Here is a 14,489-nt window from a genome sequence, read left to right on the forward strand (position 1 = left end):
GAGAAACTCAAAAAAAAAAAAAAAATCAAGTGTAAAATTAAGTTGTTCAAAGAGGAATAAAGCTGAAGGGTGCAAGCAAAGGCTTAAAAGAGCTTTAATCAAATGTACCCACTAAGGTATTGAAATTTGAGTGACAGATAATCTACTTGATAAGAGCTAAAACTTAGATAAAAGAAAAGTTTTTCTTCCAGTTAGCACACAAAAATAATTATTGAAGCTCTCCAGCCGAAGGAGAAGGGGGGTAAGTAAGGAGGTGCTCTTACCATGGTTCATACAAAACAGACTGCCCGCAAATCCACCGGTGGTAAAGCACCCAGGAAACAACTGGCTACAAAAGCCGCTCTCAAGAGTGTGCCCTCTACTGGAGGGGTGAAAAAACCTCATCGTTACAGGCCTGGTACTGTGGCACTCCGTGAAATCAGACGCTATCAGAAATCTACTGAACTTCTGATTCGCAAGCTCCCCTTCCGGCATCTGGTTCGAGAAATTGCTCAGGACTTCAAAACAGATCTGCGCTTCCAGAGTGTAGCTATTGGTGCTTTGCAGGAGGCAAGTGAGTCCTGTCTGGTTGGCCTTTTTGAAGATACCAACCTGTGTGCCATCCATGCCAAAAGTGTAACAGTTATGCCAAAAGCTATCCAACTAGCACACCGAATACGTGGAGAACGTGCTTAAGAGTCCACTATGAGGGGAAACATTTCATTCTCAAAAAATTTTTTCCTCTTCCTGTTATCAGTAGTTCTGAATGTTAGATATTTTTTCCATGGGGCCAAAAGGTACCTAAGTATATGGTTGCGAGTGGAAAAATAGGGGACCGAAATCAGGTATTGGCAGTTTTTCCATTTTCATTTGTGTGTGAATTTTTAATATAAATGCAAGATGTAAAGCATTAATGCCAGCAAAATGTTTCAGTGAACACATTTCAACAGTTCAACTTTATAAAAATTATAAATAAACCTGATAAAATTTTCTGGACAATGCCAGCATTTGGATTTTTAAAAAATAAGTAAATTTCTTATTGAGGGCAACTAAATGGTGTTTGTAGCATTTTTAACATACAGTAGATTCCATCCATTCACTATACTTTTCTAACTGAGTTGTCCTACATGCCAGTACATGTTTTTAATGTTGTCTGTCTTCTGTGCTGTTCCTGAAAGTTTGCTATTAAAACACATTAAACTATAAAAAAATAATTATTGAAATATCAAGGCAAAAGAAGCAAGCTAACAAATTAGCAAAATTGCCATATGCCAATATCCAGATTTAAAGAAAGTATTGCCTGTATATATTTCAAATGACTGCCTTTGTATTACATACACCAAAGAAACAAACAAACACCCCACCAACACCATATAAATGCCCAAAGTACCTTTGAAAAGAAGAGGGAGCATTTACTCTCTGCTTCAATGTCATGCAGATGTTTCAAATGCTTTTGCCAAGGTGGGAGATGAGCTCTATGAAGCCACAGCCAGCTGATCACAGGAGGATGTCCAGGGTGTTAGGATTCCCTGACGCCCTTTTGAGGAGCTTCTTGTCTGATAATTACATCTTCTCAGGCTTTCCCAAAACTTCTTGTCATAGGTCCATCTGAAGGAACTGTATCTGTAGAGCACAGAACTAAAAGTTAGAAAAAAGAAATTCAGGAAAAAAAAATCAAGTGTAAAATTAAGTTGTTCAAATAGCAATGAAAATGAAGGGTGTGCGGATGGTTTTGTCCTGAACATAAACAAGTTCAGAGTGGTCACATTTGTTTGTCATCTCTGCCTGCATAGGTTAGCACTACTCTGCATGCGATGTCACTTACCTACTGTCAATGAAACATAGCTCATTACCATCTTTCAGAAAGTTAAGAAGTTGTGAAAAATAACTTTTGAGAATCAAGGTGATTCTTGTTACTAGATTCTCAAACTATCAGAGACAGTCTCTCTTTTTTTCCAAGCAGCAGGGTACACCATCAGGGATGTTTTTATTTAAATTAAGTCATTTGAAATTACATGGGCCACCATTTTTGTTGTTTTGTCTTTTTTTTTTTTTTTTTGAATTTCAAGACAAAATTTCCCTGTGTATCCCTGGCTGTCCTGGAATTCACTCTGGAGGCCAGGATGGGTTTGAACTCAGAGATACACAGACATTCTTGTTTTAAGAAATAAGACTAACACTTGGTTCTACTAAAGATTTTCAAGAATATTTAGAAAATAATACACTGAAAGTCCAGAAAAAGCACACATACACCAAACTTATACACACACAACAGCATACACACACACCAAACTCACATACACACACAAACACATGCACACACCACCAAACTCTCACACAAACATACACAGCAAACATATAAACACAAACCAAACTCACATACACATACACACAAACACATACATGTACCACCAAACTCTCTCTCTCTCTCTCCCTCTCCATCTCCCTCTCTCTCTCTCTCTCTCTCTCTCTCTCTCTCTCTCTCTCTCTCTCTCACCACACACACACACAAAACACAAACACATACACATACACACACCAAACTCTCTCTCTCACACACAAACACATACCACCAAACTCACACACACACACACACACACACACACACACACACACACACACACACATACATCAAACACATACCCACACCAAACTCACACACACATACACACAAACACATAAATATACCACCAAACTCACATACACACATCAAGCATATATACTCATACACATATATACATATATACACACATAGAAAAGAATGAGACAGAAGAGAAAAAGCGAGATACAGAGAGAACTATATACAAAGACTCCATGTAGGTGCCTCTTTACCTCCAGCAAAGCAGATATTTAGGAATAGAATAACAAAAATTATTCATGATATTTCTATAGAATATAATTCTTCTATAGAAAGAATAGAATATAATTTCTATTATACATGTTTCAGAACAGGCAGTGAAGTATAAAGCAGTTACCTATGGCTCCAATACACACAGTGAACACTATCCACTTTCTTAGTTTTCTATGTTTAGTATATGGTCAGATTCTATGTGTTAAGTAAGTTGTTTTACATTTATCGAAGACCATTAGATAGAAGTGTACAGAACTCTTTAGTAATCAAGGTTCTTGAATGGTTAGATGAACTTCCATTAGACATTTCTGTGTCCTTTATGCTTCCTCATCTGACAAAAGACCATGTAAACAAGAAGGAAAACCTATCAAGACTAGAATGTGAAATCTAAAAATGTGACTCATACTTATACTTGGCAAAACTGTCAAAACATAAGCTAAATGTAGAAAGGATGGTGACACAGAGGAATAAAAGGGAAACCACTGCTTACATCCTCTTTATACTGTTGTTTCTCAGATGGTCTGCATGATGCCACAGTGATGTCTAGACCCAAGAAGATCAGTAGGCAACTCTTTGGACTAAGAAACACTAGGGGAAGTATTCATGTACACTAATTTATGAATATTTACCTTATAAAACATTTAAAAACAGATTAATGGTCTAGAGATAAGGACAGGGAGGAAGGCAAAGTGAGAATAGAGACAGTGTGTAACAAAGAAGATCCTGTAGTGAAAGGATGGTGTGTATTCTCCCCCTTTTCTCTCTATGTATGTACATATAATTTATAATTCATTGGTTACTGTTGGTTATAATGGAGTGTTATTTATTATAATTGCCTATGAATCTGTGATTTAAAACTATAAACTTTATTAAAAAGTAAAATAGTTTTGTAGAAAATTCTCAAAATATGACTTTATACAGATCAACATGCATATGTATGGGAGATGCATAGATTCTTTTAGGGCTATACATTTTGATTCCAGCTATATTTGTGCATGTATCAATTCTCACTCTATATATAGTTTGATTTGGTATTCCATTTGAAGAATTGTTTATGTATCATTTTTCAAGGCAGAAGCATGGATAATTTCTGAAATATGGTTGAATGCAGTGACTAAAGCACAGACATGAGGGTTGCCTGTGTGAGTCACCTCTATTGCTTAAAAACAGAATTTGGACAAATCAATCACTCTAATTCTCCATTCACTCACAGTTTAAAGGGGTAACAATGGGTACCTCCTATATTGTTGTAATGGTTAGATACATTTATACATACAGCACACTTAGAGCAAAAACAGTGTGATGATATCTATGAGTATTCTGCTCACTTCCTTGAAATGTCCTAGAGGCAGTATTTAGGAACTCCACTTTAGGTAGTTAAGTTGGATGGGCATAAGCTCACAAAACTTACAATGTTTAGGAAGTTTCTACTCAGCTAAAACTTTGGTAGTATTTGTTTGGTTATAATTGAAGTGTATTAAATTTTATTATACACGTGAGTATTTGATTATCTATTCCCTAAATAATGACTTATAAACAACACTGGAAACAATAATTAAAAATAACAGGTTTCCTCTGTGGGTGTACTGGCTGGGAAGGAGTTCCTTTTAGTATTTTGATTACTCAATTTTCATCCTGGAAAAACCCAAGAACAGAAGAGTTGTATGAAAAGAAAAGATGGGAAGCCAGCCCAAAGTTCACTCTTAAAACTTCAGAAAAGATGAGACTTTGGTCTTTGTCCAATAAAGGGTGAAAATTCAGGTAAAATCTTATTTTATATAAAGCTAATGTCTTCACTTGAAGTTATCTAGTAGTTGTAGTGTCAGCTTCTGGTGTTAACTTGTCTTTGGGGAATGGCTGGAATTAATCTTCTGAATGAACTTAATCTTTGGATGGATTTACTTTGCCCATTAAAACAGGAATAGCCTGGGATTGAGTGACCATTGTTACAATGATTGTCATAGAAACAGAAAAAATTGTGTAGTGTTTAAATGTGAGTGGGGTATATTTTGTATGTGTGTTTGCAAGTGTGATAACTCTCTGCCAAATTGGAAAGTTGCAACCATTCGTCAAATGCAAGATGGTGTAGCATTGTTATTAAGAACATAGGCTCTGAAGCTATACATTTTTGTCCAAAGTTTAGTCTTGCTATTTAAGGATGTGTGGCTTTGTACTTACTTCTCTTTCAACAAGGTTCAGCTCAAAGTCACTATGGTGTAGTTAAACAAAGGTTTAGCAGCAGAAAACACAGTGAAAGAGAAGGTAAGGGTTAGTTAGGTGAGGCTGCCAGAAGGTAAAAGGAGGAATATTTTAGATCCTGTCTTAACTATGGACAAGCATAGTCTCAGATGCAAGCAGAAGCATGCTTGATTTCAAAAAAAAAAAAAAAAAAAAAAAAAAAAAACAAGGCAGGAACAGGGAATGGCTGAGGAACTGAGTGGAAGAGGTGTGTGAAGAGAGAAGCCAAGAAAGAGAGAGTTGTGGAGTGGTCAGCCACTACAACAGCTTTGTAAGTTCTTATTTTACCCACAAATTCAACAACTGATGAACTGTTAAAAATTTTGAGATTACTAATAAGATGGAAATACCTCAGCATCTTTTAAATATTTGCAAAAATGGAGGAATGGGGCTAGTTTTGAGGGAGACCAGGGAAGGAAAGATAAATAAGACTAAGGATATTTGAAAAATGCAAATAGGGAAGCACTATTTTGTGAGAAAATTTAAAACATATATATGATACACACACACATACATATAAAGACATATGTGGGATTATGCTACATGAGGTGATATAGGCTATTGCTATTACCTCCTAGGACTTTGATTGCCTCTTAGAACTTGAAAGCAAGACCCGATTATTGAAGACACTACACACTTTGTATACAGAACTTGGAGGAATGGAACTACTTACTGTGAGCATATCTTTATTATATATATTGTATTATAAATATATTCTATATTATTATGTATTATATACTATTAGATATGTGCATGCACACAAATAAATATACATATATATGCATACACATATACTTAATAATAAATAAGTGATTGTAAAATAAAATAGAAATTCCATCCTTAGGTTTATTGTCTAACCACAACAATACAGAACTGAATGTCAGTGATACACATACAAAAGTGCTATAATTTGGATATTCAAAACATAGACAAAGAAACACTAAATATATTATGTATGACTTCATAAATATATACAAGTATACATGGGTTTAGATATTCTTAAGTAAAAAATAGATTAGTACTCTAATATGAGATTATTTAGAAAATCAATAAGGAAATTATAACAGTTTGTTAAAGCAGATTAGATGGAACTAAGAAACATAAGCAAGATCTTCACCATGAGGTCTTTTGTTATGACTCAAGAAGTCAAAGGGAAAGAAAATGAATTTAATTTACAAAAAAAAAAAAACTAGGAAAAAGATCAGCAACAAAATGTAGAAAGAATATGCACAATTTAACTTGAGAAAACTTCAATTTTGTTATTAACTTTATATATATATATATTGGAACCTGGAAGCCTGAGTCACCACAGAGAATGCTGAAACTACCCTTGCCTTCGAAGCTTCTTTTAAAAAGAATTGACAAAGAATACTCTGAGACTGTCCAAGAACACTTACAGGATATAAGGAAAGGAACTTTTCATTATGATAAGTCTAGATGTCTTGCTATTTGAAAAACGTTAATAGGTTAAGAATGTGCGGAAGAAAATAATAAGAAAACTGCAGATTGAATTAATGAATATAAAATAAAAATCTTCATCAAAGCTTTCAAGATGGAACTTAGTCCTTCACTAAAGACAGTCCAGGCATATAGGACAAAAGAGAGAAACGGAGTAGGATTATCAGCTTAGTGTCTGTCATGGTAATTGACAAAATTAGAATATTTGTGAATTAAAATTATTCCACTGTACCCAAAATACACATTTGTTTTCTAATGAGATAAATAAAATTATAGGAAGCTAATAATCTACATTATACATGTTGTTTCAACATTAAAATAGTCTTCCTTTAATGAGCACTTAATAAAAAAGAAGAATACATGAAAAAATAACATATGTATGTTTCAGTGCAGAGAAATTAAAAGTAGAAGCCATTAAAAATTTAACAACCACTGCAAATATATAGATTGGAAAAGTCAGATTATTTGGCTATACAAGAGAATGAACATAAAGCAGTTAAAATAGACAACTTACGAGTATGAAGTCAATGCATATATTATGAGATGACAGGACAAAATAAAAGGTAAGATTATTTTTAAAATGTAAAAGACCATGGCTGGCCTGTAAGAGAATAACTGCCTTTAGAAAACTACATGGAAATAGATCCTATTATTTACAGGAAAAAAGGAGTATATGTCTAGTAAAGATTTTTTGAGTAGTGTCCAAGAATTACTCAAACAAGCAATTTAATTTCCTAAAGAGATTTTTAAACGTACAGTTAAATCAAAACATAACTTTTATTTACCTGTAAAACTTTGATAATATATATATATAATTATCAAATATATATTGTGAATTTAATACAAATTGATTTGTTCCTATATCAAAACTCAAAATATATTTTTAAAAAATTGAATTATGTACCCACAATATTTGTGTGAATTATCTAGAGAAGAAACTTGCTTTAAAAAATGTATCAGTTGAAAAGAATCAAGCTGGTTGGCCCCATAGTGAATGAGACTTCGATGTACACCATTTTCCCCAAACTTGTGTTTTGTAAGTGTAGGCTCATTTGTGGGATTGTTTTATTATTCTCTACCTCACCAACAAGCTGTAAACATCTTAATGGCCACAAGTGTGTCTGGTTTGTTCGCTAGGTCTATTCTTATTATGAAGTGTTACAAATAATAGATGGGCAATAAATAATTGTGGAGCCGATAGCTAAACGGCACTTTCATAAGTATTATGCTATAATGATAAAGCCTGTCTGATGTCCTCCAGATCAATGGCAAACCTTAAAGGAAAATTTTAAAAAGTATATAGAAATTTATGTAAGTGCATACCTTCAAATGCTTGAGAAAAGTTCAAAACATTTCTAAGAGAATGACATCACTGTAGGTTAGGTGGGTCATTCAATGAAGTGTGGGGCAACGTGAATGGAAATCAAGAAACAAATGAAGTGAAACAGACAAATATTTCTGCCAAGCAAATTCCGGAGGACTTGATTTTTAAAAATGTGAAAATAGATCAAAGCTTTTCAATGCAAACAGAAACTGGGGATAACGTCTCTCTGGTCCTGTGTTAGATTTTTGAGCGTTGCTGAAAAGCACTGGCTTCCACACCCATGATCCAGCTCCTCACTGGGTAGCCTTCTGCCATGCTATTGCTGCTTTAAAAGGAGAACACCTTCTTTTTCCTATGGTGGGATGCCTTCCTCAACCTTGATACGGGGGAGGGGCGTGGTCCTACCTCAACTTGGTATATCAGACTTTATTGACTTCCCAAGGAAGGCCTTAGACCCTCGGGGGAGTGGGTGGGGGTGAGATGGGGGAAGATGGGGGAACGGGAGAAGGGGAGGGAGGGGAACAGGAGCTAGTATGTAAAATAATTTTTTTAAATAAAATAAAATAAAAGTAGAAGAAAGAAGACCTGAGCAGTGCCTTGGAGGCTATCCCATAAAAACCAACATGCACCAACTCACACATTTCATGGTGGGAAGAGAGCGCCTCTCCCTTCTCTACTGAGCGATCACACATACCCAGTAATTCATCCTCCCACTCTTTAGACTGGGTACCGAGAGGCCTTAAATCCAATACATTAAAAATATTACTTAACAATTACATCTTAACAATATTAATGAATTTCCTTTGAAATGACCACAAGTTATATGGTCAATATAAAGTTGGTTTAATTTCTGAAGCTATATGCAGAATGCTATGCTACTATCAAAACGAATTCGTATTCTAAATGCCATTTACAATCTATTTTCCATGTAACTGGATATTAATTTAAATGAAAGATATATATGAATAAAATTTCCTGTTATAACTATGAATAGATATAAAACAGAATTGTAATAAAGGTTGCCTTTAGTTAATAGGGTTTCAAATTATTTTAATCATTTTCATTTTAAAATTTTCTTCAGATGCCTATTACTATCAATACTTCTTGACCATCTATTTTGTATCAACTCTCTACAAAATTCTTCAGCTATGTGAATATAAAGTCAGAAAAACCACTATAAAATGATAAAAAACAAATTTATTCACTCTAATTATTCTGACTATACTTGAATATGAAATTGAACTACAAGTTCACCAGCAGTCACAGCCAAACAGATAGTTATTTGTTTAAAATATAAAATCACACAAATATTTCTTCAGGACTAACTTTTCCATGGATAAACTGCCTGTGTGATTGCTGATGTCTAGATAACAATGTCAGGGAAATCTGTTTAAAGGTGGTACCCCTGACACAAGTTCATATATGTTTATTTATATACACATGATATATAGAAATTAAACTATTACAGTTGAAGTCTAACTTTGGGGGGTGTATTTTATTTCAATTAAATATTTGACACAAGTTGAATGTTCTCAATTTGACTTCCACCTCTCTGATGGACACATGAACTCTAGGATTCTATGTCCCTAGGTGAGATGAGACATGGAAACAAAATGTCAGATTTTCAGGTTCCATGGTTGATAGTCTGGGAATTAAAAACATTTGTGTCATTTCCTGTAACCCAGCTAAGTCCATCTCTACAAAGACCTGGTTTTTATTAGTAAAGCGTTTCGGTATGAATAGGGACCTAAGAGGATTATGGAACAGGACACAGACTTCATGGGACTTGCACAGGGATAAGCTGTGTCAATCAGTAATGGCCAACATTTGTTTGTTGCCCAAACATGTCAGAAACTGTGCTAAGTGCTTTGTGTGCATTGTCTCACTTACTCTTCACATCCACCCGAGAAGTTGGGATATTTTTCTCTTTATTTCACAAATTGGAATGTAAGACAGTACTTGACTCACAGTTAGCAAGGGTTGGCGCTGGGAGGGACCAGTTCTGTCGACAGAACTTGAGGCCTGACAATTCTGCTATCCCACCTCCTCTAGCCAGTTGTCTCCAATCTCCTGCCACCACCTTAGTTCACGTCCTCATCACCTCTTGCCAGGGCGTATTCTGAGCCAGAGACACCCTCTGTAGGTGTACTGCCAAAATTTGAAATGCAAATCAGTTTCACAAACATTATTTTTAGATAGAAGATAGCATTTTTGACTATTTTTGGGTCCAGAGAATGTTCTTTCAAATTTATGAGTTTCACATTTTTAAAATGTCATGGTTTTTATGTTTTTGTTTAACTATAAGGGAAAGGGCAGGGAGAAGGAAATTACTGTCTCTTGAGCCTCTAATACGTGCCAGGCAAGACTGCTTTGCTTGAGTCTTCGAGATCTGTGTGAAAGGAGTGGAGGCTGATACCTGCGGACTGTCTCTTCTGGGCCTCAGGCTGTGTGTGGTACTTTCCATATGGTAACTCATTTAGGACAAAATATGGAGTATTGACTAGCCATCCTTTGAAGTGTAGGCTATGGAAGTCAGTGAAACCTATAGTTGTTTTTCATTGCCAATGTTCTAAAACTACCTAAGTGAAATGGTAGAAATCACCAGGTTTCAAACAATTTGTTTTCAATGCACAAGCCATTCATGGCTCTGGATATGAAGTGTGGTGAACCTGGACAATGAATAAAGTGGTAAGAAAATGCACTTTACCTGGGAAATTAAGAACTCTATGTGTTTGCCCTGGGAATATGTTGTGATTTGCTTTAGTTGTGTTTTGTGGGGTTTGGTTTGCCTTTCTGTGGACTTGTACATCCTTCTCTCTGTGTCCTCCATAGCACTTAGACGTGGGTCAGCACACTGTGAGCTTGACAAGGGTCCGAGGTTTGTTTTGAGACACTCTTAAATAATCTTGGGGTTTAACAATTTGGAGAACAATTCAGAGAATAATTCCATCACCCAACCACACCTCATATTATAACATTGATTTTGGTGACCATAAATAGCTGCTTGTCTGTTCTTACCATGACCTCTTCCTTTGAAATTGCCAGTTTGGGGAAACCAAAATTAAAGATAGGTGCAGGGTAAATAGTAAACACAGATGGCTGGTGCAGGCCAGTCATTAATTTGGATGCCATAGATTTAAGATGCAATTTAGTTCCACTCTGTGTAGTGGCTATTTACTTCAGGATCCCACTGCAAGCTTTTCTTTAAGTTTCATTGCTCTTTGCAGGACAAGACACATGTCATTGAGAAATAAATTAGTAAGTTAAGATCATTTCTTTTCACCTGGTAACTGCCATCTCTGTCCATCTTTTAGGATATCTGGTAGGGACATTCTCACAGAATATCTCAGCTATGGAAAGTTCTTCCTTCTCTTGAATTGCAGGATGACATTGAATATCTTATTGCTCCACATTTTAATAGGCTTTTTTAAAGTGCTCTCTGTCTGTCTGTCTCTCTGTCTCTGTCTCTGTCTCTCTCTGTCTCTGTCTCTCTGTCTCTTTCGGTGTCTCTGTCTCTGTCTCTGTCTCTGTCTCTGTCTCTGTCTCTCTCTCTCTCTCTCTCTCTCTCTCTCTCACACACACACACACACACACACACACACACACCACCTGCATGTACAAGGACACCCACACGCACGCATGCAGGCAGGAAGATATTTTTCTTTTGATGCCATGACACTGTTTTTTTCACTTTAAAGGATGTTCGTGGCCCCACATACTGCTTTTGCCAGGCAATACAGAATGGGGGCCAGGAGTTGAGTAGCTCTTTGGAAGTGAGAGGCCAGGGGTAAGGGATGTCAACCTAATTATTGATCAATTTACTGTGTCTATTTAGTAAGTCAGTCAGTCTCCAGATACTTTTGTAGTCTTTAAAGATGACAAATGTTCACAGTTTGAATATCCCTAAATATATAACAGATGAACCAGCATGCTTTGGTGTGTAAATGCTGCATAGATTCAGAACCATCAAAAAGCCCCTCAAAAATGCTTTTCCATCTGCTGCTTCTAACTACATAGCGCACATCCTGGCAGCGCCCTTCACAGTGGTGTGAAAGATAGGTTCAAAGCCAACCTGGCAAAATCTATTTATCTTTTTTTTCCTTTCCAAAATGTGTTTCTTTGTGCAGCTAAACTAGCAAACATATAGAGGAACAAGGTGCCAGGGTAAGGGAAGGCACTTGTCAGGCCCAAATCATTCAGGAGAAAACCGTTTCGTGTTCTGCCCAGAAACACTAGTATCAAGCTGCATCTTTTTCAGAGTGTAGGCTGCAGAAGCATCAGATTTGAATTCTCAACAAAACTCAGTTGTGAGTGGAGTGGTGCCAGTGTCCAGGGAACAGCGTCATGTGCCCAAATCACTCTACAGATAATGTGGCTCAAAGAGTCTCTTGTGGAAAGGATGCAACAATTTTCCCCAGAAAAGAGTTACTCAGCTTTCACTGAATTTACTGCCTGCAACTCAAAAATGGATTTATGAGATTTATCTGAGCGTGTGTGTGTGTGTGTGTGTGTGTGTGTGTGTGTGTGTGTGTGTGTGTAAGACAGAGGTCAACTTCAAGTTTCTTCCTTAATCACCCTTTGACTTAACTTTTTGAGACAGATTACCCCACTGAATCTAGAGTTTGCTGATTCAGATAGCTTGTGTGGCTAGCAAGCCCCAGACTTCCTTCTGTCTGTACCTGCCTAATTCCAGCCCTACATGTACATGCCAACACATGCAGCTTTTTCTGTGGCTGTTAGAGACCAGCTCCTCTTGTCTGCTGCTGCAGGAAGCATTTAACTGACTGAGCTATCTCCTTCCTCTACCCAGAAAATGCTCTGCTGGTTTGCAAGATGGACTGGGAGCACAGTCTTCCTAAAACACTGCTCAGAACTATGCTCACTTAAGAGCAGTGTGACAAACTCTTACTGTTCTGCTAAGTCATTTTATTTGACATGTTGCAGGTCAGTTTCTCTAGACAGTGAGCATTCTTATTTCTTGGGGTAAAGTCTCCAGAAAGGCAATATTTATAGCTATCATTCAATATTCTATTAACCAGTCTCATAAAGAACTCAGGCCTCTTCCATCAGCCCTTGCACCAAAGATTTCTTCAAAATAAGGTGATAGCAGGGGCTCAGAGCTGTAAGCTTCCCCTGCTCACATTTTTCCCAATGAAGAGAGAGCGCAACAGATGTTCAATGATGAGTAGCATGAGAGTAGCCCCACATTCCATTTTAACCATTGCAGCACATATTCAGGAATTGTTTGCAAATATTTAAACAAAATAGATTTGGGGAGGAGTAAACTGACACAGAAAAGGTGAGGGATGACAGTATCTTAGCAACAATTTTCCTTCAGTTTCCTCTATTCTGACTGCACCAGTTCCTCTCATGTACTGTGTTTGCAAAGGATTAGAAGTTAAAATATTTAGGGAAGATAGCCCAGTACAAAAGATGGGTAGTAGGCTGGATATATATACTAAATATTTTGGGATATTTTTATATTTAAAGAGAAATATTCAAGATCAAATAAATGCAGTGGGAATATATAATAAGTCTTTATGCAGAGAATATGTAGCCTATCAGTCTAATAGCAAACTCAGCGCTCCCACTACTTCTTCATTTTATATCTTTTGGTGGAAACTTACCACGGAGATAACACTCTTAAATGTGATTTTATCAGGCAATCTCCAACCTTAGGTTGGAGGACACATCAGAGAAGGTTGTAGATTTACACACACACACACACACACACACACACACACACACACACACACACATGCGCACGCGCACGTGTGTGCGACAATTAAGAATAAGTGTCCAGAGGCCATGAAGTTGAAATGCAAGAGAATTTCATGGGAAGGATCAGAGGGAAGAAAATGAAAGGAGAAAATAATTATACTTTAATTTTAAAAATAAGCACTAAGAAAAGTAAAAGCACTACAAAAATTGTGCCAAATGTTGCAGAGGACCCACCAAGCAGGGATGAATGCTTCTCAGTTACCACCAAATATTGGCCATGAGATTGTGTTCTTGGTATTGCTACGTTGTTAGAAAATTTGGAAAGTTTAAAAGGGATTTCAACCCCTATTTTTGATGAAGTATCTTGATTTTTATTTTTGCTTATTGTCTTAATATTTTAGGCAATTTTCTAGCTGAGTTAACTCTATGTACAGATCAAATTGAGCCTAGTCTGTAGACTATTAGATGTTGAGTCGGCTTAGGAAAAACCCACAGTTTTCCAAAGGATGTAAGAGAAAGAACTAGAAAATACAGTATTTAGTTTGAGGTGTTATTACTCTTAGCTGTGGAAAATACAGGAAATAATTCTAAATTCAAATATATAATATAAAATGTAGAATAATAATGTTAGGCAAAAAGGTGGCAAATTCACAAAGATGGGCTTAGAGAATGGTAAAAATACCCAGGAAGAAAAATGCACTTCCAGATAGATGGGCTCCCTGGGAAAACAGAAGTAAGCATCTCTTCTATTTTGAAAACACTGACTCAGGGAAATGAAGATGTGTTTGAAACCTATGTGTGACTACATTCACAGCCTTTTTTTCAACTAAGACCATGATAACACCTTTTGAATGAGCATAAGAAACTTAAATGGGAGATCAAAGTCAATGTCTGGCATTTAGTAGGTGTTTAATAGAT

At 36.3% G+C, this 14,489-nt stretch overlaps 1 protein-coding gene across 1 annotated transcript; it reads left to right on the forward strand.

Annotated features, from left to right (window-relative positions):
• Window positions 1-236: 236 nt before the first annotated feature.
• Window positions 237-895, forward strand: LOC100761813 (histone H3.3A). Its single transcript, XM_027396912.2, has one exon. The coding sequence runs from the start codon at window positions 265-267 to the stop codon at window positions 673-675; it is 411 nt and encodes a 136-aa protein (XP_027252713.1). The 5' UTR covers window positions 237-264; the 3' UTR covers window positions 676-895.
• The last annotated feature ends 13,594 nt before the right edge of the window (window positions 896-14,489 follow it).

The sequence above is a fragment of the Cricetulus griseus genome, chromosome 2 (genome assembly GCF_003668045.3).
Source record: "Cricetulus griseus strain 17A/GY chromosome 2, alternate assembly CriGri-PICRH-1.0, whole genome shotgun sequence".
Taxonomy (NCBI): Eukaryota; Metazoa; Chordata; class Mammalia; order Rodentia; family Cricetidae; genus Cricetulus; species Cricetulus griseus.

Coding starts and splice junctions, on each gene's coding strand:
- LOC100761813 (XM_027396912.2), top strand. CDS start 265: ATGGTTCATACAAAACAGACTGCCCGCAAATCCACCGGTGGTAAAGCA.